The sequence below is a fragment of the Octopus sinensis genome, linkage group LG5, assembly GCF_006345805.1.
Source record: "Octopus sinensis linkage group LG5, ASM634580v1, whole genome shotgun sequence".
Lineage (NCBI taxonomy): Eukaryota > Metazoa > Mollusca > Cephalopoda > Octopoda > Octopodidae > Octopus > Octopus sinensis.
The window spans coordinates 40,383,710-40,402,769 of NC_043001.1; the positions used below are offsets into that span (position 1 = coordinate 40,383,710).

The 19,060-nt window shown below is 34.8% G+C and overlaps 2 protein-coding genes across 2 annotated transcripts in view; one reads left to right on the plus strand and one right to left on the minus strand.

Annotated features, from left to right (window-relative positions):
• Positions 1-2,717: 2,717 nt before the first annotated feature.
• LOC115211645 (cylicin-1) lies at positions 2,718-6,307 on the minus strand. Its single transcript, XM_029780279.2, has 4 exons — positions 6,174-6,307; positions 4,433-4,499; positions 4,123-4,321; positions 2,718-3,830 (listed from the first exon to the last, which is right to left on the minus strand). Exons 1-4 carry the CDS (start codon positions 6,185-6,187, stop codon positions 3,715-3,717), a joined length of 396 nt encoding a protein of 131 aa, XP_029636139.1. The 5' UTR covers positions 6,188-6,307; the 3' UTR covers positions 2,718-3,714.
• Positions 6,308-6,376: 69 nt separating this feature from the next.
• The window catches only part of LOC115211644 (COMM domain-containing protein 9), a 29,589-nt gene continuing 16,905 nt past the window's right edge, over positions 6,377-19,060 (plus strand). The window contains exons 1-2 of the mRNA XM_029780276.2: positions 6,377-6,469; positions 16,638-16,766. Coding sequence (XP_029636136.1) covers positions 6,422-6,469; positions 16,638-16,766 — 177 coding nt within the window. The 5' untranslated portion in view covers positions 6,377-6,421. The remainder of the gene's footprint in view (positions 6,470-16,637; positions 16,767-19,060) is intronic.

Here is a 19,060-nt window from a genome sequence, read left to right on the forward strand (position 1 = left end):
CGCACCAGGCTCCTTGCCTTGGTTCCTACAGTGGGATGCCCTTTATGCCAACTGCTCCATAGTGTACTGGATGTCTTTCACATGTCACTGGCAGATATATCCTCTCATATATGAAATTTATTGCACATTCCTTTCATGAAAATATAGTATTAATCAAACTCCCTGTTTCGGGGACACTGTTGTAATTGGATCATGCATAGTTTCAACACTATTTCAAAACTACACCAGCACCAAATACAGTTTACAAATGTATCATGAGTCATAGAACGTCCAGATATAACACCAGAGTGCTTTCAATGCACTAAAATAGTCCCTGTATCCCTTTGCATAGAAAGTGCAATGTATACTCCGTATAATAAAATGTATTAAGAATGAGTTTTTATAGGCCCAGAAAAGGAAGTGTGACAATAGACTACTAGTGATGCTGCTTCTTTTATAAAAAAAAAGAGAAACTGAATGAGTGACACTATGACTAATAGGGAAAAACCAGGTAATGTGACCAACAAAACTGATTTTTAATTACCCACTAAGGGGCGAATACACACATGCTGGGACAATTAACATATGTAAGGATGGAAAAAATACCCTTTACAAATGAAGGTGGAACAGCCCCGTTCCAGGATGGTTGTTATTCCAATCATAATGTTACCACCAAAAACTAATTGGTCTTACTGTATATTCATTTTAATGTTATATACTAAACGTATATATTGCAAAAAAAAAAAAAAAACTGGGTTGGTCTATTGTTGATATGGGTAATCCACATCAAATACTAACTTTATATTTCTTGAGACAAGCTACAAAACATTGGAAAATCACATCGGTAATGAAAATAGCCACGAATAAGAAAATCCAATTAAAACACATTTAATTCATAGTTTAGAAATATGTGTAGCTTATTTACAAATGCAAACAATTCAATGTCAGCAATGTAAACCTGCCAATGAACAATGGATTTATACACCAGTCATGTCTTCCATATGATTTTGATTTTGATTTATCCAGTTTCAGCTTATGAGCTGTGGCCATGCTGGGGCACCGCCATATCTGCACATCTGTTTCACCCTGCTATGAAAATTCATTTGTATAAGTAAATAAAGCAAGAATTTATAAAAACTCTTTTGCAACAATGAAACAGGACCTCTACCTAATTTTAGAGGCAATTGGTCAATGTTTTATTTAAGAACCACCTAATACAATGCCTGTAGCAAGTTTTAGACTTTTAATCAGCAGGCAGCCACCAATTCGAAATGACCTCAATTAAGAATTGGTGCACAAACAGAAGGCTTATTGATATTAGCAATAAGTAGATTAAATGTAAGCAAAGAAGTGAGAATGTATATAATCCCTACTGATTCAGGTAAGAGAAAAACTAGAACATAAAAACTGAAGAATAAGGTGTACGAAAAACAATAATCCTCCAATGTAAGTCACTGTTCAGCTAGTAATGTACATGATCTTTACTTTGATCTGCAACATTTGTATCATTAAGTGCTACATCTTCCCAGATAACTATCAACATAACAGGTCTGAAAAGTGATGCAGTACTAATGAACAAACAGGCACTTTTAATAGGTGTACGCAACTGTGTGGAACATAGCACATATAGGTATACTTCCCTATATTGCATGTTATTCTACACTGAATTTATATGTCCAAAAAAAATCCCTGTAGTTTGTGTATTCGAAATGAAACATCCCCAGAAAACTTCAACTATATTCACTGCATGCAAGCTCTACCTGCAGAGACTTTCTTGTTCCCTTACCGGTTTATGAAAAAAGGCGTCTTAAAACATGTAAATGAACACTGCACCTTATTTCATCACCCACCTCCACCTGTTATTGCAATTTTATCTGAAAAATGTACAAGCCTCTCCCGTTTCTGGCCTATATAAAGAGCAGTTATCTAAAAAAAATGCACTCAGTGATGCAAGAAAATGCTCCACCCAATAATTTATGAAGTAGTTTGCAATAGGAAGGGCATCTAGCCAAACACACATGAGCACCACTACCCAACATAAATGCAGACCATTGAAGAAGGCACAACATTAATCACAAAACAAATGCAACCTGCTAAAATACCCTAATCCATTGGCAGTCTTGCCTTTATGATTAAATGCAAAATACCTTCCCACCTGTGCTGATTACTGACTTAAGCAGAATGTACCATCTGTTGCTGAGGACAGGAACCAATATGACACATCGAGTTACCGATAAACCAACGACATATAAAAAACAACATAATGCTCTTGTCAGGGTACCCTTGCAGCAATTCCTAGTTTTACCTGATATGGTAGTTGGCGTACCCATCTTATACATGGAATTGTACCTAAAGTGTATACCAAGCATACCTCTAGATATTCCTAAAGCTGATATACCGCTGGTTCCCTGAAGAAAATGCAGCCCCAAAAATATTGCAACTTACCAAGTTGCACACTTAAGCATCAACGAATTTAACAGTGTAGATGACACCACACTGGCAACTGATGACTGCCTTTTGAACTTGGATCTGCACACACATCAGTAAATCTAGACCAGCCAGTCAGACAAACTACCTTCATGGGCACACATGACAGCTCCAGAAAAATACAAGTGCTTCTGCAATTCATGAACCCATGCAATGTTTGCTTCAAACCACATATTAACAAAGCAATTTAGCTGAAAGAAAAAACAGAATTAAAAAAAAAAAGCCACAACAGTAACATGAAGAACAAGACATTTGTGGTACACATGAAACCATTTATTCACCATCAGGAAGTATGAAGGAGGATTTATTTTTTGTAAGTTCCTTGCCACATACACAAGCCATTCAATCTATTTAAAACTTTGTATACAGTCCTCAGTGGCAAGACCAACAAGGGGCTCTCCTCATACAGAAGGCTGGGAAGGGGGGGACAAAACATAGAAATCAGGATTCCCATCACTCATGACGTTTTCAATACTATGCTAAAAAAAAGTTTTTTTATGTTTCTTTAAAGTAACCAATAAAGAAAAACATCTCGTCTAAACACTTGCAATTAAAAAATATATGACCCTCAAACCACTGTAAAGGGTTAAGAGAAACTTTAAAGTAACACCTGTAAAATACAGATGTAAAAGGGGTCAAGTGAATTGGCAATGGGTCACCAACTTTAGGTAGCACAACGTGTTGTGCGATTGAAATTAGTCAAAGGGATACTACCCTATCCCTAGCAAAACCTACAAGGTATTTATTTACTTATAGGGTGGATGACAAAAACAAAAGAAAAACAAGTGATGATATTGTATTCTGTAAACAATGAAAAGGTAGCAAAAAGCTATGTTATCTGTGATGAAAGTTATGAGGAAATTTTTAAAAGTTAAGAAAGCACTGGCAGGCAAGTCCCCCCTCCCATTTTTCCATTTGCCGTCTCGTTGGCTGGCAGGCATGGTTGGAGAAGGAGGAATAGGGTAAAAGAAGCCAACTAATAATGCAGTCTACATGGAAAAATATAGTAAATGTTATTGGTTTCACAACTAGCTACTATACTTAAGTATTGAAAACATCTTGTCAAGACGTTAAGGACAAGGATGGAAGGAAGAAAAAAAAAAACAATTAACAACTTATAATTTATTGAGAACTCAAAAAAGATGATAGCAAATGATATGATCATTTATACATCTTAATGAAATGCCAACTAAATTAGCCAGAAATGTGCTAAACAGTACACTCTGTTCATAAGAGATTTTGCCAGAATCATGACTCTGGTGCTACAGCTTCCTTCTCTTCAGTTTCTGTTTTTGATTTCTTAGATGGGCTGACATCGTCCCTTATGAAGTCATCTGGGGCTCTTTTGCGCGGGCTGATCACATCTGAAGAGGAACAATAAGCTTCAGTCAAATATACCCCTTAAGTAGCGGCGAATGAAAAAAAAAAAAGTAAAATAAAGAACAAAAAAAAAAGTATGGTAGTGATGCGTGCGACATTCTGGCGAGGAGCATGAGGCTTAACCGCTCCGTACCGAACCAGGGAACACCCACACCTCTACAGAACCAACCAACATACATACCACACCACTTTCCATGTGTTTCAGCTGAAAATACAAAGAAAAAAAGACATCCCTCTCCCAAAGCTCTTAAAGCAAAACGATAATGGCAAACTTACCGTCTTCGTTCTCTTTCTCGTCGTTTTCTTTGTTGTTTGTCTCTTCTTTGTTATCATTACAATCCTCAGCTCCAGATTCAGATTTGTCATTCGACTCAGAGTCATCCGGCTGTTCAGAACTGTTTACTTTGTCGGAATCATCTTTACCGTCTTTTTTATCTCCAGTCTTGCCATCTTCAGCATTCTTTTCGCTCTCCACCTGAAACAGGTAGCAATAAATATAACAATTCACAAACACCGTAACCCCCACAAAAATAATAAGGTGTATTTCAATAAATGTGAGAAAAATCAACGTAAAACCAAATCTTACTTCAGGCTTTTTATCATCTACTTTCTTGACAACTGGAGTCTCAACTTCAGTCTCCTGGTCATTGGTCCTGAATAAAGTAAAATACTATAAAATAAAATCTATTCTCTATAAAGATCGATGCATCGCTAATACTCAGTTGCTGCTCTTAGCCGTTAGAAAGGAAAATAAAACCCCTTTACCCACCACAGAAATTATGAAGTATTTAATTCAATTACAAAGTGAAAAATCCGAATAATCTCAGATTCAAAATTAAATTTCTCTACAAAGCAAAACAAGCTTTGTTAGAGAAAGAAAACCGATCTAAATACAACGGCACCCTAGCCTAGCCGTTTCCTCTAACGAAACAGCAACACACTTGTATGTTTGGCATTCTTTATTATAAACAAAACAAGCGAACAAACGGAACGAGGAAAAGAAATGTGTTAGTTAAGTAGTCAACTATTTCGGCGGCGGAGGCGGGTAAAACTAGAGATAAAAATTTGCCGGTAATAGAAGAGGTGGGGGGAGAACAGAAAGGAAAGAGTCAGTGGAAGTTGGAGGCAAGTGGTAGCGGCGGACAGGACCATTGCTTTGTGCAGATTGGAGAAGCTTTCAGCACCAGTCAATACAAAGTCAACGGTTGACTAAAGCCTCCTTACACAGCCTTCTCCTTATTTCTTTAGCCGAACTTTTTTTTTCAACACTCCCTGTCCCCTAACCTTATCCCAAGCAGATCCCCTCCTCCGCGCTGCTCTAACCCTCTCAATCGATCAGGACAGAGACGGACACTGTTTCAACACAGAGAAACGGTTCGACTCACCTACAAAGTTAAAAGGTGGTCGGGGCTTCAGGGAAACCATAGAAATGACAAAGCCGCATCTATCATTCATAGAAAAGCCACGTCGTTAACTGGAGCCAAAGAAAGAAAAAAAGAGGAAACCTGGAAATAACCATGGGGGACACACAGGTTAACCGGACAAAGACTTGGCTAGCATGGCAATCTTAACAGGGGAACGTGGAACGAAAATTAGTTTTCATTAAAAAAAAAAAGGGACCGTATATAATACTATATGTTAGCACGCATTAATTCATATAAAAAATCAGATATCCACGGAAATTCCTCAAAATTTTTTTTAAAAATTGACTGAAGATTACCCCAAATTATATCCAAAGTTAATTGTAGGAATTTAGAGAAAAATGTAGGCGAAATATTTAAATTACATGACAAATTTATAGCAAGAGTTTTTACTTAGCCGCAGAACAAAAGAACCACCAACAAATACTAACAACAAAAGTCAGGTATAAGATATTTAAGTTTTGGAAGACAACCTAGCGGGGAAACATTTCTTTTCATAAACCATTTAAATAATCATTTAAGAATATATAGAAATATCATTTTTATAATAGGTAAATTTGCGCTTTTATCTCGTTCATTTTAAGAGAAATACACGGCAACGGCTAAGAAAAAGATCTGGAAAATTAGCAAACTGATTTTCATTAATAACTTATGCTTCATGAAAATACAATTCCATTAATAAATCTTTATTATAGCACAATTCATTTAGATAGTAGTGATTTAGTGAAATAATAAAGATTTTAAATTCATAGAACAAATGGAGTCGACCATCATGGAAAAAAATAAAATTTACAATGGTATTTCAGAAAAATTGATATAAGTAAAAAAATGTTACACTAGAAAACAGAATAGTGTAATAATTTCATTGAAGTTTAGAGGAAAGGAAAAAATGAAAAATTTTCTTACTTTGTGTCTGGCATATTTGTTGTATTGAGTGTGATTTCCCTAAGTAAAAATAAGAACGGAAAGCAAAATGCCGGCGAGATGTGAGAGAAGCTACTGATCTCACTGAAAGCAGACGATCGACTAGATTTGGCACAGCTTCCCGCCAACCGTAGCTGCCCGTGCCGGCCCCGTTCCTACTCGACGTTCATTGGCTGCTGTTTTCCACACGCAGGTGGCGGCACAAACAAGCATCGGTCACGTGCACAACTATGGCGACCACCAATCTACATTTCGAGGACTTGAAAATCTTACTACAGGTTTCCTCGATTATTTTTTTCACTATTTTTTTTTCTAAATCCATACTAAAGATCCTCCATTTTACATACCGCATATTTTCCTTCGCAGCTATTTTTATAAATTTCCTGTTTGAATGCAATGCTTCCCCGATTTTAGTAACTTACTTTCATTCAAACTTTCGGATACGTTTCAAGTTTAATTTATATCAATAACATTTCTCAGTAAATTCCTTTCAATAAATATGTAAAGAAATAAAATTATTAGTATCTTTTATTAGTCTTCGTTAACCAAGACAAATTAAAACTTCAATAAATAATTTAATAAAGATTCGGTCTCGCACCTGAATCCAGTATTCAAAGTTAGGCCTACTACTAATTGTGAGATAGACTAAATTATTAAATACAAATTAAGAAATCCTCGTTATTATTTTTTAACAGTAGTAGTAGTAACAGTATGAATTTAGAATGTTTATAACTTTAACAAGTAAAATAAAAAGTACTGCAAAGAATGTTATTCTTGAATTACGGCATGATTTTTGTGACACACCCACTTCTGATAGATAACCACCGCTGTTTAATATAGAATTAAATGTGTTCAATTCAATGGGTTTAAATTTAATTCATTCAAAACAACTCGGATTTTGAAAACAAACAATTCTCTTTGGGTATTTGGGGTAAAATAAATTATCCTTGTTCCGTATGAGTCTTGAGATCAGTGACATGTTCCAGTAGAAGTTTGATATTTTTTCGACCCTTTTAGTAATAAGCTGAGTTTGATAGAATGACAGATTCAGATTTGCATACCTGTCCAACCCATTAGAAAACATGTAGCCAAAGAAAAAAAAAATCCAACTGTATAAACTTGATAGTGGCTAGTATTAAGATGTTAGTAATTCCAGTTACGAAAAACTAGATGAAGAAAACTAACAACTTAAAAGAGCAGCAGAAACCTTCAATTGTAGATCTTGCCAAATCAATAGCTGAAGATGCTTTTATTATTGTTTACTCATAACAGCTTATTGAGAAACGTGTAGCATTTGCGAAAAAAAATATTAGCATATTCTAATCAAGATATCTCGTATATGAGGTGCAGTTGTGTTGATGTGATTTCTATAAGTATTTTAATCCTCTAATGAAAATGAATATATGAGGACTGAATTATATATATATTGAAGTTCCTTTTTATGAAGTTAAAAGGGCTGCTTTGCGGACTTTTTCAGCATCTAATTTTCATGTATAGTTGTTTATAGTATCAATTCTGTGACATTGTAAAATGGTATTTTCAAATAATAACACACTTGTTTGCAAATTTTTTTTTCTTTTACTTTCGATTAATCTATCCGTCTCCTTTAGCCCCAAATTTACAGTATGCTTATCTAAGATTTATCCTTAATGGTTTTTCATGAACATTAACCAGTGATGTAACAGCATCGCTATAAAGCTCCTAAAGTACACCAAAATAACAGTAAGGTCAATGATTGAAATAATACAGAAAGGTAAGACAAGACAAATAGCTTCTCAGAAGAGAGACCAGAAATGTAATGACAAAATGCAGATAGCTATAATGCTTTGGGACAACATGAGAGAAAGTTAGAATGGAGTAAAACTGTTAGTAAGAAACTAAGAATGGACTGTCACTGAAACACTATGAATGGTTGAAAGTGTTGTTGGACAGGGTAGAGATTTCAGGAAAGTCTAAAAGAAGTTTCCTTAAGGTTGGAAACTATTGATCAACATTCTAGAAGCCAGTAAGAAGAAAGGAGTTTTTACCAAGAGCTGTATTCATCTAATCAACAGACGAAGGATGAAACTGTACATAAAATTGCAGATATTCTACAAGTAGCCATAAAAGGAGTTGAAAATGCTATCACTACCAGGAAGAAAGGCAAAGCTCCAGGCACAGATAACATCATTATCCTTCTTTGAGATATCTGAGAATTAATCCTTAAAAAATAAGCCAACTTTTCTATGACCCGACTGAAACAAGAAAAATACTGAATAAATGAAACAATACCATCACAATCCTGCTTCACAGGAAGTACAATGCAAAAGACACTACCAAATTTTAGCCCTATCACCTCTATAAAATGTATCACTGATAGAATTAAAACTCTTGACAAAAATCAACCACGAGAACATGCAGGCTTCAGTAAAGGCTATTCCTTTCTTGGCTACAAATAGGCCTTTGACTCAGTAGAAATTGAACTAATCATTATAGCCCTCAAACAACAAAAAATTTACAATGATTCTAATCATTCATATGATTACTCAAATCTGAACTACTCCAGTTGGAGAAAGGAGTCTAACAAGATGATACAATCTAATCAAGAATCTTTACAGCATGTCTAGAATAAGGTTTTTGCTAGCAAGGTTGTGAATTAGGATTGATGGAAATACCCATGTCATTTGAGGTTTGTCCATGATATCCTACTTTTTGTCAGCAGTCTGACTAATTGCATGTTGTACTGAATGATTTCAATAAGAGAAGCAGTCAGCTTCCTCATGAACTAGAGGAAAATTCAAGTGATGGCAAATGAAAAAGCAGACAAAGAAACCTAGGAATAAGTTTGAGTATAAGACCATTGAGCAATCTGCTCAATGGTCTTCTATTCAGTAGATGCATTAAAACCACTGGATAATGTCTGCTGAGGTCAGTGCAGCTGAGCAATGCTAGCCATGGATGAAGAGATCACAGTGAAGCGGCAGTCATTGGGTTGATCTCATACCATCCTTAAAAACAATATTTCCTTGATTCTAAACAGAAGAATACATAATGAATATATATTATCAACAGCCATATACAGTTCAGAGACCTAGAATTAGATTAAAAAGAGACACTTTATGTGTACCCTATGGCCAAATGCAATTAGTTCATGATCGACAGGAGAACAGCATAGTGTGTACGGAAGCAGGTGGGAACCCACAGCATTCTGAACGGTAAAGCAAGGTTAAATGGAACTAGGAAGGACAGATTGCAGATAGACCACTGGAAACTAGAAATGATGCCAAGGTCATCAATGGATCTGGTGATGAGATGATCTTAACAAATTCAGACCAAGATGGTGGAAAGAAGCATAAGATGAGAGCATGCGACGTCTGGTAAAGGATTATATAAGTAGAAATTGCTTAGAATAAGATACCTGACGTAGAGAGGTGGGGGTCACTAAAATTAGTTGTTGAACCTATTTAATGTGAAAGTTTACATATGTATGCATACATCATCTTTTTTTTTCTTCATTCTGTCGTTAGATTGTGTAGTGGGTGGAGGGAGTTTATTATTTTATACTTTCTCTTGTGGCTCAGTCTGTCTATTACTATGTGTGTGGCTTCTGTAGTTTGTTTTATGTGTTGATAGTATCTTAACTGAACCTCCATGTTCTAATTGAGAATGTTGGTAGACCACTGAAGAGCTTTCCTCTCTGAGCTTCTACCAGGGTTCACCTCTCTGCTCACCTGTGCTATGTGCTGTCTCCCCAATGTATGTTGTTACCCTGTTTCTGCACAAGTCCTTCAGTACATCTAATACTATAGACTACATTTCTTATGTGTGTGTATGTATGGAAAGAGAGAGAAAGTATGTGGCTTAGTTTTTTGGGTGTTGCATTCATGATCTCAAGATCAAAGTTTCAATTCCCAGACTAGTGGTGCATTGTGTTCTTGAACAAAGCACTTCATTTTACATTGCTCTTGTTCACTCAGCTGTAGTTGGATATCTAGTGATGGACTGGCATTCTGTTCAAGGGGAATGTTGACCAGCCCACCTAGCTAACTAGATAGCATCATACAATTCAAGGAGACACGTTGTGACCAGCATTGTGTAACAACATCCAATAATCTAGTTGATACAATGATACTCAATGTGACCGTGTGTGTACCGTTGGCGATTTTTTTCCTCTGTCTTCCCTTCTCTAGATCTTTCCTTCTATGTTTCTGACAAAGTGCTCCGCTCAAAACGTTAAACCCTCCTTCTTTCCTGAGCGTCCAATAATACTATATTTGTTCCACGTCCTCGCGTTGTTGTGTTTTTTTGTGCTTTCATGTTTGGATTAACTATATATATATATATATATATGTTTGTGTGTATGATCATTTAACAATCCATTTTCCATATTGACATTAGTTGGTCAGTTTGAAAGAATCTAATGAGTCTAGAGAACAGTGTCATGCACCAATGGCAGCTTTGGCATGGTTTTCTATACCTGGATACCCTTCCTAATGCCAATTACTTTACAGAATACTGAGTTTTTTTGTGTGTGTGTGTGTGTGTGACATCAGCACTAAAAAAATTCTTTTGTAATATGTGGGAGTCACATTATGTTAGGTGTTGGGCTGTTGAAGCTTGATTGAAGAGACAAGAACAAGTTTCTTCCAGTATCTCAAAAGATGATCACTAGAGTTTATCAGGGTTCAATATGTGTCTACTTTATGTATGATCCCTAGATTGCCATTTTAGATCAATACTGCTTCCATCACTAATAACAAAATTTGATTCAACTTTCCTGCTAATTGTGACATCAGTGATTGAAAAATCACTGTTTTCCTATATCAGTAGTGGCTAATTTTATCTTACCATATTGTTATTAGAGGATACTGAAGTTGTTACTGAAGTGGGAGAAATACATATTTAACAATGCCACTACTGCTACTGATATTTTTCTGTGTTTCTTAACACTATGCATTTATAAAACAATACTACAGTTTAGCAAACTTTCAACAATGTGACTACTTTAAGTACAATACACAGATTGCTCTTTTGAACTAATACTGTTCTGTTTCCATCACTCAGAACAAATATATATGTACTTGTATGTGTGTGTGTATATATATATATATGTATGTGTGTGTATATATATATATATATGTGTGTGTGTGTGTGTGTATAGGCACAGGCGTGGCTGTATGGTAAGAAACTTGCTTCCCAACCACATGGTTTTGGGTTCAGTCATACTGTATGGCACCTTGAGCAAGTGTCTTGAACTATAGCCTCAGGCCAGCCAAAACCATGTGAGTGGATTTGGTAGACAGAAACTGAAAGAAACCTGTTGTGTGTGTGTGTATTTGTCTCCCCCCCATCACTTCACAGCAGATATTGGTGTGTTTACATCTCGTAACTTAGCGGTTCAGCAAAAGAGACCAAAAGGGTAAGTACTGGGCTTACAAAAAATAAATCCTGGGCTTGATTTCTTCAACTAAAACCCTTTAGTCAAATGACTGAAACAAGTAAAAGAATATATATACAGGTGCAGGAGTGGCTGTGTGGTAAGTAGCTTGCTTACCAAGCACATCGTTCCAGGTTCAGTCCCACTGTGTGGCACCTTGGGCAAGTGTCTTCTGACCAAAGCCTTGTGAGTGAATTTGGTTGATGGAAACTGAAAGAAGCCCATCATATATATATATATGTTTGTGTGTCTGTACAACATCGCTTGACAACCGATGCTGATGTGTTTATGTCCACGTAACTTAGCAGTTCAGCAAAAGAGACTGATAGAATAAGTACTAAGCTTACAAAGAATAAGTCCTGGGGTCGATTTGCTCGACTAAAGGCAGTGCTCCAGTGTGGCCACAGTCTAATGATTGAAACAAATAAAAGAAAAATATATATAATCATCATCATCATTTGATATCTGTTTTTTATGCTGACATGGGTTGGATGGTTTGACCACAGCTGGAGAGCTGTACCAGGTTCCAGTCTGATTGGCTTGGTTTCTAAGGCTGGATGCCCTTCTTGTCACCAACACTCACCTGTTTCCAAGCAATGTAATATTTTTTCATGGCCAGGCATGTTTTTGCAGAATATTGGAAATGTGTGACACTTTTTGTGTGACTGGGATACTCATTTACAATTATCACAAGATGAGATGCTAACACACATCCATATATAGATAGTAGAAGACACTTGCCTAAAACGCTACACTGGGGCTGAACCCAGAAGCTTTTTGCTGAGAAGCCAACTTCTTACCACAGCTACACCTACACTTGTATACATATGTGTGTGTGTGTATGTGCATATATTTCATGTTACACGAAGAAGCAGTGTACTGGAGTCAAATATAACAAAATTGCTTTAAATCATTGTTGGAGTATCTGCATAAGTGGAGCCTGGAGTGGCTAGTTTGTGCTTGCATCAAGTTGTATAAGTTGTAATAATGAAGTCAAACCAAATAGTGATAGTTTGAAATAATTAAATATATACATTTCAGGTTTGTGTAATATATAATAGGAAATGCATAAATTACATAAGGCCTTCGTCAGTTAAAACATTTCAAAATATGAACCAGTTGATGGAAATATTTCAATGTATATGGTCAGAGAGTACTCTCTTTCTATTACATATTTGTCCTCCTAACTTTGTTGCTGACTCATTGCTCTTACCAAATATAGTGAAATATTTCCATCAACTGGCTTATATTTTAAAATGTTTTGACCAAGGAAGGTCTTAAACTATGGCTACATTTCCTATTGCATATTGCACAGACCTGAAACATCATCATTTAATGTCTGTTTCCCATGCTGGCATGAGTTGGACAGTTTGACAGGAGCTTGCCAGCTGAAGAGCTATCTAGCGTCCATGTTTGTTTTGGCATAGTTTCTACAGCTGGATGTCCTTCTTCACACCAATGACTTTACTGAATGTACTGGGTGCTTTTATGTGGCACTTGTACTCATGAGCCCACAAGATTAGTATCACTCAGCTGAAGAGGGATGTAGGGGACATGCCTACCTGTAAGGAAGGACAGTCACAATTTTACTTAGTTTTCTGGTTTAAATATTAGCTTCTATTTTTCTGTAATAATAACATGGGTGGTATGTTTTTGCAATTGGTTTCTTCCTAATATCAATTATTGTTTATATTAAGCCTTTCATATTCCTGTTGCAATTTAATAAGTACACTCTAAGGTGGTTTTTAATGCTCTTAGTGACTTGGATATGGAATGTGTTGTTATATTTAACCTTGGCCATTTACTTATAAAACGAAAATGTTATGTATCTAGTGTGAGGCAAATAGAAAAATGTCACTTTATTCAAGTCATGAAACAATAGACAATTTATATCTGTACTTAGTGGTTCCTCTCTGTGCTACATTCAGTATTATCTCATACTTACTATTGGTTAAAATGAAATATCAAATGTTTGTTGAATACTTTTGAGATTGTGTAAAAATCTAACACATATTAATATCGAATGTATATGTATTTTACTAAACATTAGATAATATATCTTAAATATAAAAAGAAACTGTCTGCTTGTGTGTGAAGGCATGTGGGTCCATTTTTTGTGGCTCATCAGAGAAACATGTTTTAAACTTGGTCTAAAGCAATATCTAAATGCAGAGTAGCATAGAATTTTGGTTTTGGCATCATAATTTAAAAGATATGAAAATAAAACTATTTACAAAAGTATAGTTTTCATATTTTACAGAAATAATTCAAAAGGTAGATCCTGTGAATATGCCTCTTTTCTAGATTTTTAATGCTTTAGTTAGAGAAGAAAGAGCTGTATCTACAACCATTTTCAAAATCTCCAAGACTATTGTGTGGAAATTATTCTCAGACTAGAGACTTGGCCTGATTACTTGCAGTGAAGAAGACTCTGCATAAAGGCATCCATGGGCCCAGTTCTGTTGTTTGGCTGAATAACAAACTAGATTCATCACCCCAAACAAGAACAGTCACTTTGATGGGCTTCCACATGACCTAGCAAATTCTATTCAAGGCTTTTGTCAACCTGACTCCATGGTAGGAGACAATTGCTCAAGGTGTTATACACTGGAATCAACATCCACAATTTTTTATCATACTATAACTGGCAGTAAACTACCTACTGAATTTTGAAAACAAAACTCACTTGCATAATTCTTTTTATTTATATTTTGCAAAGTTAATCCATTTCACTACCACCATCAACCCAAAAGAAAAGAAACAAATTTGTTACATATATATGATGTTCTCCACAATGCATATATCTGATTCTTTTTAAATTATTCAGTGGATTTCTTACTTTCATTACTTATTTTTGTCATAGCTTCAACATAAATGTCTTCACTGAATTTTTTTACAAGCTTTCGTTACTTATATCACTAATACCATCAACAAAGAGCTTTAAAATGTAGTTATCAAATCTCTAGAATCTAAACTAATCTAATAGTCTAGTATGTTCTATATCCACAGTGCAGAACTTGTGGGTTACTACTAAACATTTACTTGATTAACTCTGTGCCAGCTGAGCACAGGTGATTGGAGCTACACAATAGGATATATCAAATGACTTGCGAATGTCAGTTTATATTTCTAGCAAATAATTCTCTTTGTCAGATAGTGTAACAATAGCTTAATCCTATCAGTGAATTGATTTGAAAAGTAAGAGAAGCAAATTTTAAAGGCCAAGAAAAAAATTAAGAAATTTGTGGAAAATAAACAGAAAGTAGTGATATTTCGCAAACATTTGTTATGTAAACAAGAAGGCTTGCTTTTGATTTTGGTGTTTTTAGATATGTATGAGATAATAAAAAAAACAACTTTTTTTTAGAAAAATGTCATCTCTGAGCGCTACTTCAACCTCCTTATACTATATTCTCTATGCACAAAGTTACTATGTATGTCCCCATTGTGTTCACCATATATTTTGTGTATATGTCTAATCTCTGTTTAGTGGTATAATGCAGCATATGAATATAAACATCATGCTAAAATACAAAAGTAATTCAACACATGTATTATGTGAAGTAGTTTAAACTTGGAGTTAAAACAAAGCTTCAAATTTCAACAATGAAAACTAATGAAAGATGACCTTATATACAGGGTATTCAGGCTAAATTTGACAGTTTGCATAAAAGGAAAAAGAAAACACAGTATTTTTATCCAAAAATAAAGTATTTTTTAAAAAATCAAAGATCATCAACTAGATTGTGGCTGGGAGATAACAGTTAACTCAATATAGCTGCCTTCAGCTTCTACCACAGCATCAAGATGGCTCTGGAACCTGATGCATTCCTCATTGTGTCCCTCTTCAAACAGCTACTTGATCTTGGTTACCAGCTCAGTCTTGGTATTGCAGACAGAACAGTTGGTCTCTTTACCAACTGTGCCCCACACATAGTAATCCATGGGATTACAATTAGGGAGGTAGGAATTTTGGCTGGTGAGGGCATTGAAATTCTCTAACTCTTTCCAGATACTGCTGCAACCTTCTTCAGCCAGGAATTTCAAGCATCCTTCAATAGCTTCACACAGCCATCTGAATTTTGCCTAAAACCCTATTCAAAGATGTTGAAATGAATTCTGGCATGCAGGCACAATCAGAATGCCAGCTATGTCCCTTCATGCTAACCATAGCTTCACAGTCTTTGTTGCAACTGTACAGTGTTAGCAGAGCATTGAGCAGCAGTCATAATCTCAGCATTTTGATATTTGGCACAAATCATGATAGAAATAAATCTTTTCCAATATTGAGATGGCTTCCTCTCATCCATGTCAGCTAACTTTTTCTCAACTACAACTTTAATCTTTATGCTCTCCAATACTGTTGACCGTTCACCAATACATCAACCTGTTCCTGAAACAACATCAAATTTAGCCTAAACATCCTGTATTTAAAGATTAATAACATTAGTTGGAGTGGTAATGGTGGTGGTGATAGTAGAAGCAGCAGTAGCTGCTGCAATTTTATGGAGCAAATCAGCAACTTCATTTTATTTCATACTCTTGTTTAGGAAATGTCTTGGTTTACATTTCTAAGTAATGTTCTGCAGAACATTTGTATCTTGTTTTGCAAAAAAAATTTTTAATGAGTCATTTAAGGTAAAGTTTGGGTGTATATGATTTTATGAAAAAACATTATTTCCAATATTACTTTATACATTATCTCTGACTTCCAAAAATATTGATTTCTTACATTGGTTCATCCAGGTAATCAATTGAAATAAACCACATTCATAATGCTTATTTTATCAACACCAGAGAGGGGTGGAAGATATGATCCTAGCAGGATTTAGATTCAAACACATTTGGAGTTCTGTAGTTTCCATATCTACAGCACCATTCTAAAACAAATGTTTCACAAATGAATGCAATGATTTTCATTGATTAAAATTTCCAAATTATCCTTTTATAAAAGGAGTTTAATGATCTTGAAAATATTTCTGACTTTCAATTTTGTTTTCATTCTCTTGTTGTTTTTTTCTTTCTTACAGTGTCCTAGCAAAGATATTGTGATAAAAATTTGTAATGATATCATGAAATTCTCTGGACTAGGATCACCTGAACCCCAGTTAAAACTCATAGAATGTTCACTTAAAATAGATAAAAAACAGAGTGAAAACGTAAGTACATACTTCATTTCACTCTACAGCACTAGAAAAGTCGTTTTTTTTTTTTGTTTGTTTGCTTTTTTTCTTCACATTTTGACCATTTTTTTCAACAATACTGAAATTGTAAAATATTAACCATATCAAACTAACCTATCTGTCTAATGCTAATAATAATTTTTTTCTTAACTTTTTCATAACCATGTTTCTAATAAAATACACTACCTGTGAATTTGACTTCTGAAAATAATGATGTATTTGAAAATATTTAGTAAAACAACGTTTGGAACATAGTTGAACAAAAATATTGGTTTCAAATTTTTGGCACAAGATCAGCAATTTTGGAGAGTGGGTAAGTTGATTACATTGCCCCTAGTGTTCAACTGGTACTTATTTTATTGACCCCAAATGAACGAAAGGCAACATCAACCCCAGTGCTATTTGAACTCAGAATGTGAAGTCAAAAGACATGTTGCTAAGCACTTTTTCCAGCACAGTAACAAATCTGTTAGTTCGCCACTTTATAATTGAGCAAAGTATTATAAAATTATGATGGAAGCTTTTAAGTGTGACAGCTTTAAAACAGGCAGTTTTCTATCACAAAACAAGACATTTTCAAGCAGATTGGTGTCAATAGGGTATTTTTTGTTCATTTAGTTTGATCAAACAGTTAAAAACAATGTCTCTCTTAATCTTTCTCCCCATTTTCCATTCTGTGTATGATGTAAATAAATATGTGTGTATACCTGTGAAAACCTGACTAAATTATCATAATTCAAAACATGCATAAATATAGTCTTTTTCTATTATAAAGATAGTCTTTTTCATTTGCTGACATTCTAAGCTTTTGTTTGTTTTATGTACCATTGAAACCATTACTTCAGTGCATTTTTATAATTTTTTTGCAAATGTTGCATGTTTTATCTATTGAAATAAGACATTAAATTATATAGAAAATTATGCTTGAAGACATTATACAAATTCATACTGCTAAATCATACTCAGATCTCAAAGCATTGAACTTTTTTTTGTATACTTTGAATTGTACAATAAAAAGAGGCATCAAACTATAAATTATAAAAAAAAAGTGAGGTACTTCTGGGGTCTTTTTTTTTTTAACCCTTTATTTAGCATTCAAATTACTATCTCAAAATTTAATGCTTCGGAGTTCCCATTGACAACCACTTTTAAACTTCTCTGTGAGCCTTGATGGACTCCTACCCACGTGCTGAATTCGTCATTAAAATCATTCTTACTCTCACTTATTGCATCTTTGAACATAGCTTGTACAACCCTTACAAACCATTAATCTATTTATAGTTTTCTTAATGACCTCCAAATCACTGAAGGTGTACCCTGTCAAACGCCTTCTCCAAGTCAATGAATGCCAGAAATAATGGTTTGCCAAAAATGCCTTCCTTATTCTGAATACATTTCTCACCAATGACCGTATATCACTCTCACAAACTGTATTACAATCCTGAACACTTCAGCTTCATGCGACAGCTTCCTTTTCTACTTCCTTCTTAGTAAAAGTATACCTGTCGCCTGGCTACTATTCTAATTTGTAATGCTCCCTACTGCAACCTTCCTTTCAAGTTTTCCGAGTGTGTCATTTAGCTTCCGCTGCACTATCAACTGTATCATTCCACCATAACGTTACTTTCAGCATGGCTTGACTTTGCCTCAGCTAAATGTCTGATCTGTATATTTAAGTAGGTTATTTCGTAGAAATTCCCTTTTATTATCTATACTACACTATCTGATAATTCTCCATACAATCATATGCATCCATCTCTATATGTTATTACTTAATTATGAATACTAAGTGGGTGAGAGGAAATATCTTTTAAACTGTCAGAACTATTCTGCTAGAAAATATGTACTTACCAACTAAGTCTCAAAAGGCGTATCACAGCGCACTGGTGCGTTGTTGGAGTATCTAGATGCTTCGGGGATTTTTGTAAAATATTATTTAAGGCTTTAAGACTTGAGCGTCTAGAAAAGCGTGTTTATTATTTTCTTACACAAAAGTATAGTTAATATAACGAGGTAATAGTTTTCTGTAGTTCTAAATTTTTGATTTTCCATATGAAGTCAGTAATTTCATTTGATCACTAGTGTGACACAAAGTCAAAATGTTTCAGAACCACTGCATTAGATACGTATATTATTTATATTGTTTAAGTTAAAGGATATCAAAGTTAATCAAAGAAAATCAAATAGTTTTGATCTCTCTTAGATCTTTATTGATTTTTATTTTCATAGGCACAATACTCTGTGGTTAAATATATCTTGCATAATAAAAC

What these genes read in the sequence shown, in the direction of transcription:
- LOC115211645 (XM_029780279.2), bottom strand. An exon ending in TAGATGATAAAAAGCCTGAA is followed by an intron (nt 4,322 to 4,432) that starts GTAAGATTTGGT and finishes TACCTGTTTCAG; the next exon opens with GTGGAGAGCGAAAAGAATGC. An exon ending in CGAGAAAGAGAACGAAGACG is followed by an intron (nt 3,831 to 4,122) that starts GTAAGTTTGCCA and finishes GTTCCTCTTCAG; the next exon opens with ATGTGATCAGCCCGCGCAAA.